The following is a 16,959-nucleotide window of genomic DNA, read 5'->3' as shown; positions in this document are numbered from 1 at the left end:
GAGGTAGCAAAGGCAGATATGAAGCCACATTAACTTAATAATTGCTGTTGCGTGCTCAGGCACATCGCTGCGCTCTGTCACTCTCACTCTCTCTCTCTCTCTCTCTCTCCATTTCTTTCGCTTGTCTCTGAAGCTTGTTGTTGAGGGTCGAGGCGAGCAGGTGTGCGTGGGGACTGGGCTCCTGGCTGAGCTTGAGGGTTGCGTGCCTGGAGGGCGGTTCAGTGGGCAAAATGCGTGCCTGTTAGTCACTCTCTGGGAGGGGAGGTCACTGATGTAATAAGAATTTTTTTGTTCTAATATTCTCACAATCGACCGGCAAACTTCCAAAGATCGACGTGCAGCTCATGATCGACAGGTTGGTGACCCCTGAACTAATGCATCAATTCATATACAGTAGAGCATCGCCATTCGCGGGGGTTACCACCAGCAAATGGCGAAAATTCACAAGTAATTGACACACCCATTAAAATTTATATTTTTGACACAGCTCGCTCCCCCCGTGCCGAACCCACTAACAAGCTTGACATTCTCCGATTTCAGATTAGATAAAAGTGACTGTTGTAATTATTAGATTAGATTCAGATGCAGAACCCTCCCCTTCTCTCTTTGATATGCCTGACAAACTTATCAAACATATGTAAAGTATAAAATGTATAGCTACTCACCACTAATGAATGATAACGTGTAAGATGATCCATGAGCAGATGGAATCGGAGTCACGGTGTACAACTTATACAGTATAGAAGGTTCGCTTTTGCATCTCACAGCAACTATGGACGGCTGAACAGTGACGTGCTCGGCATCACTTGCCTCCCTCGTGATGAAAAAACAATAATGTAATATAAATATAAATATTTGTCCATTGAACTGTATTATAAATTTATTTTCTGCTTGATTCCGATCGTTTTTAACATTTTCTGAAGTAAAAATCTCTGAGTTTGCACATTTCCTGATCAAATACAGGGCAGAAACCTGAGATGAGGCTGCCGCGAGCGTCTCTTCCAGGCAAGCCTTGCTTCAGTTAAGGTCAGTGCTTCAGTAAGGTCAAAAAACATCTTGATGATCCCCAAGACCTTTGGGTAATACTCTGTGGTCTGACAAAAGTTGAACTTTTTGGAAGGTGTGTGTCTCATTACATCTGGCATAAAAGTAACGCCATATTTCAGAAAAAGAACATCATACCAACAGTAAAATATGGTGGTGGTAGTGTGACGGTCTGGGGCTGTTTTGCTGCTTCAGGACCTGGAAGACTTGCTGTGATAAATGGAGGCATGAATTCTGCTGAAGGAGAATGTCCGGCCATCTGTTGGTGACCTCAAGATGAAACCAACTTGGGTTCTGCAGCAGGACAATGATCCAAAACACACCAGCAAGTCCACCTCTGAATGGCTGAAGACTTTGGAGTGGCCTAGTCAAAGTCCTGACTTGAATCCTATTGAGATGCTGTGGCATGACCTTAAAAAGGCGCTTCATGCTGGAAAACCCTCCAATGTGGCTGAATGACAACAATTCTGCAAAGATGAGTGGGCCAAAATTCCTCGCCAGCACTGTAAGAGACTCATTGCAAGTTATCACAAATGCTTGATTGCATCCCAACCAGTTATTAGCTTTAGGGCCCAATTATTGTTTCACACAGGGCCATGTAGCTTTGGATTTTTTTTTCCTGCTTTAAATGTGGCAAACAAAATAAAAGATCAAAATAAGAAAATAAGTAATAAGTAACACTTTTTCACACCACTGTATAAACAGGGTATATTTATACCCTATAAATATATTTACGATTACATTTTTTTAACCAAATGCTGAATAGCGAAGGTGCGGGGATCCAATGTATGTGAAATCCCTATCTTTCCACAATTCAGTGACAGATAACAACCATACAGTACACCCCTGGATGGAACGAGGGTGTGAATGTCGCATGTGGCATTCCATACTGATGAATATGTATACCTTCTCTTCACCTCTATTTCTATCCTAAGAAGCAAAATAGAAAGGACAAGATTGACAAGCGCGTGTGTGTGTGTGTGTGTGTGTGTACTTACATGCCGAAGCCACAAATTAGTTTCCATGATCTGATTGACTTCATCCTGCAGAGAAGCAGAGAAAGAAGTCACCTTGCGTGTGCTAAAGCGGTGTAAGGAACTGCAGAATTGAGGTTGCGATTCTCTGGGACGATTTTTTTCCACACACCCACACCATTTTCAGGGGCCGTGTACTTTCATTTTAAATACATTACACTCCTTATTACTGTGCGGACGCTGAGAAGCACTCTGAGGTCGTGTAGTGGTCGTCTCGCAACATGATGGTTGCTGGTGCAATCCCCAGTCGGCGAGTAGATTTCAACACATTTGTAGGATATTTCAACACACATTCTGCATTCTGCAATTTAGTATTCATACACGTTTTTTACTGAAATTGCTTCATCTAGTTATTATCATGATTATGTATTATTATTATCATTATTATTATTATTATGAGACTCCTCATTCTCTTGTTTCGTTTCAAAGAAACCTCCAAACGTGTACCTGGGAGGTCGCAGAAGTACAGTAGCACTATCTGAATAGAACGACATACTCACTCGCTCACTCCACAATACATTAATGCATGCAATAAAAACAAGTCAATGAATTAATGCGATTGCTTCTCCTGTGAGCTGATAAATGATAGAAAGCGCACCGGCCAGGGCGAGTTGGCTCCACTGCCCTGGCCAGCAGTGCCAATGTCAGTGCAGCGTGAGTCCTTGAGTAAAATGTCAGTGTTTGTTTCTCTGATGCAACAAAAAATAATAATTGCCGATATTTAGAAATTACATGTGCGAATCGATATGTAAAGGCACTTTTTTCCTAAATTACTGTACATTAATCCCTCGTTTATTGTAGTAGGATTAAGTAGGATTCCTCAATTATAAATGGAGTATATTCGTACCGAGAGCAGAGAAAACCTGTTTACGACCTTCTAAATACGTTTTTAACATTATTAGAACCCTCTAGACATGAAATAACACCCCCATAGTCACCTTTACACTCATATTACATATTATAGTAGACAGAAGAGAAAATAAGACATTTTAGACATAAATAAGACATAATGTAGACTCGCATTGGGAGAGTTTCTTGTTGAGTTCCTTTTTTGTTTCCCGTTTCTGTACAATACTTCCTACAATGGCTATTGTCTCATCAATGTAACATTACTGACACATAGTTACCTGTGTAGAATACTACATTATAACACAAAGTCTTTGAATGTGTCTTCTGAATGCCTTAAATTTGTATTTTAGTTCATTTAGACATTTTTATGTTAGAAAATGCTCAATTTAGGCCAAAAATATGTTAAATTACCTTAAATATGCATATTTTTGAATAAATAATAAGTCATATTAAACCACGAAACAGAAATTATTTATAAATGAGTCAATTTTTGAAAACCCGTGATAGAGTGAAGCCGCGAAATTCGAAGCGCGAAGTGGCGAGGGATTACTGTACTTGTACCGGCAAATACTGGCACTGGAACGGTTGATGAACAGGAAGTGTCCTCTGCCCCCAGTTGACGACAAAACACGATAATTAGCGTGACGTCGATTTCAATGGCTTTGCTCCCGACATCAACACAACCATTTGTTTTGGTTACAGAATGAACTGTTACCTAACTACATACAATATAACAACTCGGTTAGACAAACTGGTTTTGCTTTCAACTACTTTTATTCGTGATTCAAGTGGCACCTTAGAAAATGACAGTTCAAAAATCCGACAACAAAAAGTAAACCGTAAGTCAAATCAGTCAGTTCTGGAGTGGACTCCCACACAGGACATTGTCAGTGTTTATCTTCTCATACGTCCGCTGACACCCTTCAGCATCATGCCACCTTGAGAGGATCAGTCCAGTCTGAAGGAGGCTCTTGCAGGCAATTTTCTCACCCTCGTCGGAGGATATCTTTTCTGAGTTGCATTTCTCCAAAGAATACATAGCAGCTCCACCTGCTTTGAATTTAAAACGCATTTCTACAACCTGCTTTTGTTCCAGGATTTATCTTTAAATCTTTTTTCAATTATTAATTCATTCATTTTTTACAACCGTACTGTTTTGTCGACACGTGCACTTCCAAAAAAATATACAAAGCCACAACAAAAAATCCTTTGCGTAATGCATCTATCAATTCGTGTGTGTTGAACTTACAACTTTGACCAGCTGTGAGATGGAGACTTCAAACTCCACCGTGACAGGGTCTGAGACGTTCTCCACCGGCCTGATGAATTGGTTGTACCTCCTGAAAAGCTTCCTGAAGAGGTGGTCCTCTGCCTTCGATGCAAAGCTGTCTGAGGGTGCGGGAAAAGCAGAAGTAAAAGTAAAATAAAGGGTTACAAAAAGCTTTTGTGTTATCTTATTTTGTTGATGCATTTATTTATTCATTTGATTTTATTTTTGTATTTCATTATTTTTTATTTCATTTCCTAATTTAATTGAATTGTATTTTAGTTTATTTTTACTTGACAAAATCAGCAGGGGATCAAACAACTGTTTCCCCTGCTGTAACATCAACCAATGTTGGGCTTGCAAGTAATCTTAATACAACATATCAGAGTGGTTTGAATCAGGTGATACAACACAGTATCTGGTCGGGTCATGTGCTAGCCTTTGAATTAATTAGCATTCCACTGAAACATGGAATAATAACGAACAACACAGTAAGAGATGAGCTTTCTGAAAATAGAACGCTTAAGATGTAATTAGGCAGAACCTGCGAGTCATTTTCTGTCAGAATCTTTCTCAGATGAAGTGGAATGCAAACCGTATCAAATGTGCTTTTGTGTGCGTCAGGGAATGATCAAAGAGCGACTTAAGTCCGTTCTGCACTTGTAATTTGATGAAATAAAACACCATGGCGGTTCATTAAGCTTCAAGTCCTCCTGTAATTACTTTTCTTCCTCCTTCTGTTTTATTTAGATGCTTCTGTCAGAGTTTGAAATGGTAAACGCCATCTTACTTTTCTGCTGAATGTAGCATAGCATTAGTGCACGCCAGACTTCCAACTTAACAGTTCTTCTCTCGTTAAAAATAAATAAATAGTTCTGCAGTTCTTGTTGCATTAAGTATTAGGGCCACATTGAACAAAAACAAAATTTGAGATTTTTAGAAAAAAAGTCCTAAATTTACAAGAAAAGTAATTGTACATTTCCGAGAAAAAAGTCCTACATTTACGAAAATAAAGTCGTAAATTCACGTGTAACAGGCATTGCTTGAGACAGCTTTCAAAATGTGGAACTTATGTGACCTTACAACTTTTTTTCTCGTAAATTGACAATTTCATTCTTGTAAATTTTCGACTTTTTTTCTCGTAACTTTATGACATTATTCTCCTAAAGAAAAAGGTAATATTACAACTTTTTTTTTCTTGTAAATTTACACCTACTTTTCTCGTAAATGTATGACTTATATGACTAAATTTATGACTAATATATTGTTACATACAATGGTATCTCATTTTGGACTGTTTAGACAGAATAGTAAATCAGGGTTAATAAAACCAGTTTGGGAAGACGGAAGGCCTGAATGCACATCGTCAGCGTCTTGATAGGCAACTTTTGGGACATTTGAACTTCAAGGTACCACTTCAAACCAATCAAGATGGAAGTGTAGACCTTCAAGCTTCAATGTGAGAACATACTGCCTTTATGATGACGTAGAGCAGGTCGTCCAGTGACCGGTGGGTCCAATCCCACTTGCGACATCCCACTAACTATGGTTGCGTCTTCAGGCAGGACACTTCACCCGCATAACCCTCCCAGGGTCGCCCACACATAGATGCTTCACTGACCAAGATGCTGACCCGCATCCGGTCCCTGGGGGTGGCTGCCCACTGCTCATCAAGAGCCAATGACTGAAATCTAGAACATCGGCCAATGCAAAGTTTCCTCCCTGTTGTTTGTCCTTTTGCGTTCACTCAGTGAAAAACATGCATGGTTTTGCCATTGCATGTTCTTTGCTGGCCATATAATGAGGATGCGTTCACTCCACCCACTCTGTGATGTTATTTAGCATGTGTGAAAATGCTGGAGGGCTTTACATTGGAATTAGCTGAAAGCATCCGTATTGACGTGTATGCGCGCTCAACAAACTCGTCGCGCACAGTTTGTCTGTCTTTGAGAAAAGACAAGTCAAAAAGTGAAATAAGGCGGTTTATGTCAAAAGACAGCAGAGAATCGAATAGAGGGAAGAGCTTCTGAAGTGCAAGGAATGTTCATTTCATGTCCTAAAATGCACAATATGAATTATTCAACATAATGTGGCCAACCTGTCAAAACTTGGAGGGCAAATGACTTGAAGTGTAGATCTCATGAGAGATATTTAACGCAGCCAAGCATTGACTTGGAGGCAAACTTGGATTGTGTGAAGAAAAATGTCTCAGGACGGATGTCATTGGGGATAATGATGGAGAGGGAATATATGGAAAAGGAGGCGGGGGAGGGGAGACTGATGAAGGGAATGAGTTCTTATGTGTGAGAGCCTTTTAGGCTTCATGCAGATGCTTTTAAGGGAGAGAAAGTGGAGTGAAAGGCACTGGATGCTCCTCACTTTGAATGTCTTTGAAGGTAAATGCAGGGTGTGCGAGAAACGTTGTAGGACTGTTGATGGGGCCAAGGGGCCAGAGGATCAACGAGCACGTCTACAAAGACATCCTGCAGCGTTTGCTTGGTTCAGTGTGTGAGAAGAGGCAAGAGTTGTGGCAGGACAATGCGCCTGGTCACAATGCCCTGAGCGTCTGACGGTTCTTGGAGGAGAAGAACATCGCCGTGCTGGAGCAACCTCCCTACTAACCTTAACCCTAACCCCTAATCCTCACAGTGTGACTCCTCCAATCTCCCAAGCTCAAAGGGTCATCGAGGGGAGGTGGACCACATCAAGACAGCCATGACAACGAAGCTGTGGAGGATCCCGGAAGAATATTTCCAGGTGTGCATGAAAGTGTGGCAGAGAAGGCTGGGAAAGTGTGTTCGTGTCCAGGGAAATTACTTCCAAAGGGAAAACACGTAGTTTACATTTTGGATTTGAAATACTTTCAAACCTTGGTTTTCAAATGCTGCGATTTTCGTACTATTCGGTTATTGACAAAAATTTTCACCAAACCTCAGTTCTTGTACACTGTCTCTGTTGTCCTACACTGTACATAAAGTTTTGTATTTTACCTTTGGTACATTGAATCTTGTGGTATTTAGCAATACACAACACGCGCTTTGCCCGCACGGATTTTCACACCCGCAGACAGCACGCAAAGCCGTAGGAAGAAAATTGGGATGCAAATAATTTTCTGCATGCACGCAGGAAAACCTTGCGTGCAGCCAGGTCGCAAGGGCAAGGCAGAGGAGGAGCGCGGTGACGCAAGTTTAAAAGTATATTGTGTACATTGGCCGGCCACGGCAGCGGCTCCTGCCGCAGCGGGCGACTACACCAGCTGTACACTTTGGTTCTCCCGACCTGCGTGGACGCATGGGGGCTGCTCACATTGCGTATCCGACATTAATGCAGCTTAGCCGGCCACGAGGGGCGGGCTCTTCCCGCTGTACACTCTGGTTCTCCCGGTCACGATAGCCATAGGTGCCGTAGGAAGCCAGTAGGCCCATCTTGCAATCAAAGTGAGTGGGCTTCACGAGCTTCACACCGTACTCACGATCTAAAAGCTGCCAAAGGAGGGTGAGCGGCAAGCACGTGGGCGTCACGAGTCACTTGCTCCATAAGTACGAAACACTTGCAAACCCTCTGATACCCTACTTCCTCTACGTGGTGGCCCGGGGAAAAAAAAAATCCCCAAAATTGTGCGTGTGGCAACACGTACGTCGGGATGTAAATGCCGCTTTAGGTGACACAATTAGGGATGCTCCAATCAGGGTTTTATGCTGCCCATTCCGATACTGGTCATGCAGGACTGAAATCGGCCGATACTGATACTGAACATATGGATTCATTATACATTTTTCAATTTATTTATGATGAGTGACATTAGCCAGGGGTGCGGTATAAAGGGGAAATGTCAGGACAATTCCAAGGTCCCTTGACTGCAAGGTAGACCCAAAAATACTTAATTACTAATAAAATTAGTAATTAATTAATAAAGGGGAGGGACAACATGATTTTTTTTTATGGGACCCAGAATTCCTGCCTGCACCCCAGGGACTGTCTATATGATATGAAAAAAGTAACTATAAAGTTACCTTAATTTAGACAAAAACATGTTTTACTTACTCACAGAGGATGAAACACCTCTTTAAAGCGTCTTTGGATGTCATAGTACATTGGTGGAGCTCTAGCAGGACCTCCAGGTACATGACAAAGTCGGCGAACCCGGTGTCTTCCACCACTGAGAAAGACCAGTCATCTCGTCTGATTAATTGAATTAGTTTTCGGGTTATTAGCTTAGCCTTCTGACTGTCACACACATACGGGTGAGGGTTCTCTGTACGGCTGCGTTTGACTGATGATCACACCGTGAGCCTCCAAAACTCACCATACTGATCAGTGGCCGATCTATCGGAGCATCCCTAGACAGAATACTACAGTATCTTGTAAGGCAGTGGTTCTCAACTGGTTTGGTTGGGGGACCCACGATCATCCCTTAGTGACAAGCGGCAACCCAAATTAAAGAAACTTCTCAAATATCTTATATTTAAAGGGACTGTTTGTCTGCCTCGGCTCGGCATAGCAAGCGAATAGCACAGACACGAATGCAAGGTGCATTCACAGGCATTGGGTCGTAACAGTATTTTTTTCGCTTACGCATAGACACATGACCCACTGAAAACGGCTCCGTGACCCACTTTTGGGTCGTGACCGACCAGTTGAGATTCAGAGCTGCAAGGGACATTTATTGGGCAAACTCAAATGTCAACGTTTCACAAGCAACATTTTTCAAATGACATTTATAGTTCATGGTGCCATCCACGACGAGCCAGCTCTCTCGCTGTTCAGTCTCGTTTCCGGAAGTGACGCTATCACTCAAGTAAACAAACATAGCGGAGTACAAGACAGAGGATGTTTACAGTGATTATAGTGAAGAATTGAGCCATGTATCGATAGTGTGAGGAGAAAAGAAGGGAGAAATATTTGGAGATGAAATAGAGAACTTGCAGAACATGGAATTAAGCCTTAAGACATGGAGATGAAGATTGGTCGCCTTCAAAACACAGAATGGTAAGTGCAAATTACTCTGGAGTTGCTTATCCTTCAATTACTGCGTAAAGGGGTCTTTATAGCCTGATTTATTTCACATTATTCACAGTAAACATACATATTGCTGTCAAAAAATGTTTATATAACATGTATAATGCTTTACAGTCTTGTCGCTATCATGGAATAGTGTTTAGAAGACATTAGGTAAATAAGACATGACTTGCTCTGTTCAGTGGCAATTTTAGCGTCTTTCTTTTAGTCTTTTTTTCCTGTGTGCCCGCGGAATAACACCGTACTTTCATGCCAAATGCTGCTTGTAAAGGTGTTCCTTCTAGCAGTCATCAGTGAAATGATCACTGCAAAGAACAGAACTCGAGGTGGGCGTCCATCTGTCTCTCGGTCTCTGCACTTGTTTCGTCGATTTTTGTCTTAAACCTTCCCCTTTTGGAAAAGAAAACAAACTTACAGTATCAATCGGACACTATAAACATCCAGCAGCAACACAACATTTTGGCATGACTACTATTTTGATGAAAAATATACTGAACCAAGTCGACCATCTACCTTGAGAAGCGTTTGCTTACTCTGCTTTAGCTGAAAAGCGTCACAACGATGACTTCACTTCCGAAAACGAGACGCCATGAACTATAAATGTAATTTTTGCGAATTTCCCATTTGCTTTCAAAAATGGAACAATGTAGAACATAATTACAAACAATATATAACAAAGTTGATAAATCATGTCAGGGACACTTTATTGCCTCAATGAAAGGTTCTGTGACAGCCACAGATGACAGCACACATATCAGTCTTCTCATAGCATCTCATGCAGAAAGAAAAGGAACCTTTTTCGTGCTTTCACACTGAGCAGGTCAAAAAGAAATTGCACGCATTTCCCCGGAGGAGCACACTTCCAAAGGTGGGCTACATCTAAGATGATCATTCAAGCTTTACAATACTATTTTTATTCTGCTGCTCTGGAGCTGATTTCCTCATTTAGTGGAAGGCACGTCAATGTCAATGAGAACTGGGTAGAGGTCAGGTTGTTTTCTCTGGGGCGTCCCTTTAACCTTGAAACCACCAGAACAAGATTTAACAACTACAGTGTGTGATCGTAAGAATAAGTAGTAGTATTCTGTTGGAAAATATCATGTCATGTATCAATGTTTTGAATGGCAGACAGTGACAGCTTTTGGAAGCACGAGGTATTTTCAGCACATTTGTCCGTGAGTCATTTAGCGTTTAGCCAAGCCCCTTCTGTTCCACGTTCTGCTCTATAAATGTTCTTGTGATATAACCCTTGTTAGTGCACAACTACGCACACACACACACACACACACACACACACACACACACACAATTGTTATATTGCACAGTTCACTGAGTGGCCCATCAGTCAAGCATTCAAATACATAAACACGCTCTTGTCTGCAATCTCTGCATGTGCTTTTTTTTCCCAAAAGAGGCAACATTGCCAACTTGAAGGAAAAGTGCACTTTTTTAAAAAATTTTGCCCATCGTCCACGATCCGTATGTGAGACATGAACACACGTCTTTCTCTTTTCTGTGCATTCTAAAGGTATAAAAACAGACAAAAAGAGACAGCTCATGACTGGACGTAACGTCGCTGGCTACATTGCATAAACATACAGGCTACTTCTGTGTCAAGCTAATGTCGCACAGGGGTACGCCGTACACTATACTTGAGTGCCATCTAGTGGTTCAAATGTGAGTTACACCTCTCATGACAAGAATGAAAAAATGGTCTTGATAAATGTTGCAGATAACATCGAATATCGCTGATAATTTGCATCACAATTATCAACCAGCAAATTTTGTTATCGTGGCAGGCCTAGACACACCTAAAAAGACCGCTGTTAAAACACCTCCAAAAAGCAACCATAAGGTTTTATATCCATGCTGTGAGCATGTAGTAACAGGCACATTCATGATATCATGTAATGCTTACAGTATTGTACAGTCATTTTAAGCTTTCGTGGAACATCCTTCCTGGATGATGGGCAAAATTTTTCTTTTTTAAGTGCAGTTTTCCTTTAAGAACGAATTGAATTATTTGATATCCACCGCTAGCCACCAAAGCAGATGCCAGTGACAGTAAAGTCCTGGCTGCTCTGAATAAAATGTGGTAATAGTCAAAACTGAATAGTGAATAAAAATGGAAAAAGAGCTGTGTTTAGAACGTGATTCATCTCCAATTCAAGCAGTGACCTCCTTTTATAAGTTTTACTGTACACTGCTTCACTTCTTTTTACACTTGACAAATCAGAACATTAATACAATTACTTTGTGTTATGTATGTTTAAGTCATCATATTATGACCCAAGCTATCATTAGCAGCTACTTATTTCACTTGAAGTCAGCGGTGTCTTGATTGTTTTATTGGCCCAAGGCACATTGTAGATATAGAATTAAACAAAAAAAACATCAAAAATGGGAAAAAGAGCAAAATGTCTAAATGCAATGAGAAAAAGTTGAAATGTTGATACCAATAACACCCATAACAGTGTGCGTTGTCTCCTGAAACACAAAGTTTTGTCATTAAATATACAGTGGTGCCTTGGTTAACGTCATTAATTGGCTCCAGAATGTCTGACTCAAACCAAAACGGATTCTAACCAAGGAAATTTTTGCCATAGAAAATAATGTAAATGCAGTTCATCTGTTCCAGACACATTTTATAGACACTAATTATAAGTTTTAAATGCAGAAAATGTTGCAGAAATAATTGCAAATGACAAATGAAAAAGGATGACAGCCTCGTGATTCACCTTACTGACACGTGTCTTCAGCACAGCCTTCAAAAACTCATAGAGACCAACAACACACGTCTGGCCTTCACAATAAAAGCGCTGCGCATTTTATCCTGTCTGGCTGCACTGAACAAAAATAAGGGACTCAGAAAGGTAGCATCCAACAACATTAAATTAAAAGCACAACCATTGCTACGAGTTTCCAGGGAGACGACGATCACGTTGATGTGCTAGCATAAATTAACTTAACACCCCACAAATACAAACACTAGCTCGCAACACCAAGATAATAACATCATAAAAGCTCACCTTTACGCATTCACACACATCATCAGCATTTGGGAACAACGAGGAGGTGAAAGGAGAAAGGGAAAAATATATAAAGTCTATTTGTGGCAGCATCAGAGAAGGACGTAACTTTCAGTTTGTCTCATTACACAGAACTCCGATGCGTTCAATGCCACTGAACAAAGTGGGAATAAATCGACCCATCCAAACTTCCAGCTGATCCAGTATCTTATTCTAACAAAATGGGAACACACACCAAACTCCAAACCCTCATTAGCTGGAAAAAAAAACACATCCCGTCATCTCTATTCCTCAAATCACAACGCATGCCTCCAAAACAACATTAGCATTCATTACATTCATTTTCACGGCCTAGTTAACGCCAACATAGGAATATTCATGAATGTGTTTTCTTTCCAATTATCTTCGACTCAAACAAGTCTATGAATTAAATAGAAAGTTATATGATGTTGATGCACAAGATAAAATAGTTGACATTGTTTCTGACGTCCTTTTATCCGTATTTCATCTCTAACGGCACTAAATCGTTTCGTTGGCGCCAAAAGGTTAGAATGTGCACCGCGACGCTGTGAGATCCTTCTCACCTTGTGGCAGCAAACCTCCAAGAAAAAGCAGCAAAGTCCATCTTGAAGCTGATTGCATCTTCTCAGCGTATTTTTTTAATTTTTACAGGCGCAGTTCGATTCCTTTCTGCAGAAGACAGCAAATCACTTTCGTTCCATGTCACACACAAAGTGCACTTGATCGCGTCTCTCCCGCGTAGAAGCAGGATGGATATTCCAGCTCGCTCCTGCTCCCGCTCCCGCTGCATCCACACACACACGCACGCACGCACACACCCGCGCGCAGTAATCTAAATATTTACACTGCAGAATGTCTGATCAATGATGATACAAAGAAGAAAGTAAGGTTCAGACGTTCGTCGTCGTAAAGTTAATTGTGCTTTTTGAGTTTTCATTGCTTTCAAAACTTTTGACAGCTATATTATTTGCATTATAATCCCACTTTTTGCATGTTTTATACGACCGTCTCCCACTTCCGTCCTTGAACGCGCCATGTAACTTTGTCCCACGCTGCATACACAGCCTACTATACTGTATTTTACCCTTTTTATTTCACCTCATATTTTACACAATACGATATAAATAAGATCAATTAAATCACTATAATGTACGTTTGTTTTGCTGACGGCTACATTCCAAACGCCTCCTTTCATGTGAACGCGCACTTGGCACGAAGCTAAGTTGATGACCACCATCGAAGTGCCTTTCCATTTTTTGGGGGGAATTTAGGTTTTGTCACTTTTTGCCACTTTCGCAGAATACCCCCCCTCAGCCTCCCAAGCGGCAGTGCGCCAAAGAAAAGGAAAGCCATCACCGTGGAAGTGAAAACGAACGTCATAAAAAGCTCAGAGAGAGGAGACACGCCCACTGACTGTGGCTACCATCATTAAAAATAAAGACGATCGGATGCTAATGTCATGGATTCTATTTTTTTTTTATTTGATGTTGTTACTGTCTTGGGGGGTATTCTGTGAAAGTGGCTCAACCATCCCAGGCTTTGCGCTCAAGACGCAACTCAACTAAACCTAAATCCCCCAAACAAAATTGAACGGTACTTCGACGGTGGTTATCAACTTGCTTTGTCAAGTCCGCTTTTCGGCTTTGGGGGCGTTTGACGTCATATTATTCCATTTCTGCTGAAAAGTGAGGCAATCCCAGCCAGTGTATTTCACACAAGATGAGCCAGTCGTTATTATGGAGCTTTACGAGGAGTTCCCAAAACATGATGACCGCTAAAAGCACCGCTGTCGCCGCCAACAGAGCGAGGGAGGGCCGCTGGCATGCCGGCATGCAGCGTGTGAATGCGCAAGTCGACACTGATTGTTCCACCAACTACACCCGACTAGTACGAGTTCTTTAGACGGGTTGTCCTGCGTTTTACACCCCTGTACCTCCGTGCTGAGGGCAGACGCGTGAACAGTCCATGTTGTGTGTTGTGTTGTGTTGTGTGACTACACTAACTACTGTATACCCTACAAGTCTTTTCATTGATCAGCGCTCAACATTGCACAAGTTTGACGTATAATTATTATTAACACTTATCCATTTACAAAATGAACACATCGGAGCAGCAACTTTCTTTTTTCATGTTACGTTTTCATGAAATATTTTCAAATGCTGCACCGCGTTGTGACCACTAGGTGGCAGTGCTTGTGTGTGTGAGACGTGTTTTGTGGCGACCTTTTTCATTTTTTTCCTTGTTATAATACAACGAGTGTTTTGTTTTGTTTTGTTTTGCAGTTGATTGATGCCTCAGAGTGTTTATTCCTCCAGAGGATATTGTAATATAAAAAGACTAACGGGCTGAGTACTCACGCAAGGACTCCTGTGACGTTTACGTCTGCTATGTTGGCCTAATTAGTAATATTTCAGATTGCATTTTATTCCTGGTGCTCGCCTCAAAAAGTGAGTATGTCTAGCATATGATATATAGATTGATAATACCATCAGGGAATGCTCTTTTTTTCCTATTTTTTTTTCTCCATGTCCCCTCGGGAACATAGGTCCTCAATAAATGGTGACGCCCTCTCGGAATTAGTTAAACAGTGAAACAGTGGCACTTTCACAGCCCATTTTAAGATGAAAGGCCGGACATAACCTGGTCGGGACCAGGTTATGAGTTACCATGGTGATACAGCGGCTGAACAGGCAAGTCCGGCTTTCCGCTCAACACAGTTCGCTAACTCGCTTTGCAGAAATACCCCTTTAGTTTTACACAATACATAATAAATAAGACACATTAAATTGTTGTAATGTTGGACACGGTCTGCGAAGTCAAGAGTCATGAGCTCTGGTAGTCCGGCGCCCGACAGCGGGCCGCCTTCGGCCAACGAACGTCTCTGCTTGCAGTGATGCATTGTGGGTAAAAGCTAAAATTGCTTTTGTTTGTTATTTTAATGTTATGTTATTTGGAGTTTTAGCAGCTGTGTGGTTATTTTAGCTTCCTTTGTGAGTTGACAGCGTGAGTCAGACTGCTGTATTGAGTAATGACCTCCTGCGATGGGTTAACAAGCTCGTTTGAGTTAGTGTAACTTCTACCAAAGAAAGAGCTAGCATTGGCTCACTGTCTCGTGAGCAGCATCGAATTTACACGATTAGTGATCGTTTAGGAGACGTCACGAGCTTGGAAAAAAAATCATAAATTGGCTGCACTGCTGTATAAACCGCAGGGTTGAAAGTTTAAGGAAAAAGTAGCGGTTTATGCACCGGAAATTACGGTGAAAGCCTGTTATTCCGGCGATCAAGTCTGGTGCTTGAGACCCAACGTTACTGACACCTAGTGACCAGTGTGCAATACTACATACCATCACTTGAATGCGTCTTCTGAATGCCTTATATTTGCATTTTGGTTCATGTAGCCACTTTTATGCTTAATTTAGGTGAAAAATACATAACATTTGCTGAAATATGCATATCTTTTGACTAATAATAGGCAATATTCAACCACAAAACAGCACCATTTATTTATTCATATAATTTTGCAAAAACCGTGATCGAGTGAAACAACACATCATGACACGCTCGTCTTCATCGCCTTATTAGTGGGGACATTTCTAGGGAGAACTAGGTGAGAATCAGTGTTTCTGCCAGGGCTCTTTAGCGTGACGCACCATAGTGTGTGCCGCAGCTCAGCCATGAGCGATGTTTAATTCATGTTTCTTTTTTGTAAAGGCAGGCTGCATACACTCCAAAAGCCATTAATGTCACCTTTTTTCTTCATCTCGTCCAACAGTCTCTGCTTGTCACCGACTTCTACATCTCCTCCCTCCATGCATGTCTCGCATTCCGACGCGTCTTTCTTTTCACCTCACACATAAAGACGCCCCCCACCCCACCCCACCCCACCGCTCATACAACGTACGGTGGTGCCATCTCTCTGCCTCAAGTCAAACACCGCCCATAACAATATCAGCCTCCCTGCTACAACTTTTACTCTCCTCAATTATTTAGGCACGCATATCTGCAGCACATTCCTGAGCCCAAAAGTGCTTTTATTTTCAATCCCGGGGAATGAAATCTGGATGTCCTTTTTTATTTGTCTCCCTGAGGCGGCTTGAGAGGAACACAAGATTGTCTGCGGATTGTGGAAGCTGTAGTTCAATCACATCAAGCAGCCTCCGCTTATTCTGTTAAAGGGATAGTTGGGATTTCTTGACATGAAGTTGTATGACACCCCCATCAGCAGTGTAGTACATCCACAGTGACTTCCCCCCGCCCCCACTTGGTCCCGCGAATCCAGTTCTGGTCGGATTTACGTGACGAGGAACGTACTTGCGCTTTGTTGCTGGGTCATTCAAGTAAGACTTTGGCTTCTCAAAACAACATGCGTTCAGACGAGTAATACGTTTGCATGATAAAAATGCCTCCTCGGAAAAAATCAGAAACAAATCAATCTGGTGTGCGTGTGCATGTGCATGGTGCACGTGTGCCTGAGGCAGCAGCAGACACACATGCAGTACAGATGATTTACAATCAGCTGCAGGTGCCCACAAATATACGCGCTGATTTGTAGAAAATTAAGCTCCTCTGGGACGGTGACGGTCATGTGCTTTGGTGCATGGAGCCCAAATAGCTTTACTTACGCTCTTATGCTGTACAGGAATCCAACTGGGACATCCATTTTGGGCCGAGGCTATATAAAAAAGGTCAGCAGT

General features: G+C 41.7%; 1 protein-coding gene across 3 annotated transcripts in view; it reads right to left on the bottom strand.

Moving 5' to 3' along the window:
- The window catches only part of chrna6 (cholinergic receptor, nicotinic, alpha 6), a 29,599-nt gene extending 16,593 nt beyond the window's left edge, over positions 1-13,006 (bottom strand). For 2 of the 3 annotated variants that reach the window (XM_054779811.1, XM_054779810.1), the window contains exons 1-3: positions 12,827-13,006; positions 4,177-4,316; positions 2,043-2,087 (exon numbers count right to left, since the gene is read on the bottom strand). In XM_054779811.1, coding sequence (XP_054635786.1) covers positions 2,043-2,087; positions 4,177-4,316; positions 12,827-12,884 — 243 coding nt within the window. In that variant the 5' untranslated portion in view covers positions 12,885-13,006. Of the gene's footprint in view, positions 1-2,042; positions 2,088-4,176; positions 4,317-12,242; positions 12,383-12,826 lie in introns of those variants that run through there. The other variant, XM_054779812.1, reaches the window with a different exon arrangement.
- Positions 13,007-16,959: the final 3,953 nt, after the last annotated feature.

Source organism: Dunckerocampus dactyliophorus, chromosome 6 (assembly GCF_027744805.1).
Source record: "Dunckerocampus dactyliophorus isolate RoL2022-P2 chromosome 6, RoL_Ddac_1.1, whole genome shotgun sequence".
In the NCBI taxonomy this organism is placed as follows: Eukaryota; Metazoa; Chordata; class Actinopteri; order Syngnathiformes; family Syngnathidae; genus Dunckerocampus; species Dunckerocampus dactyliophorus.
Note: the sequence above shows the minus strand (reverse complement) of the source record. Positions and strands in the feature narration are given on the sequence as shown.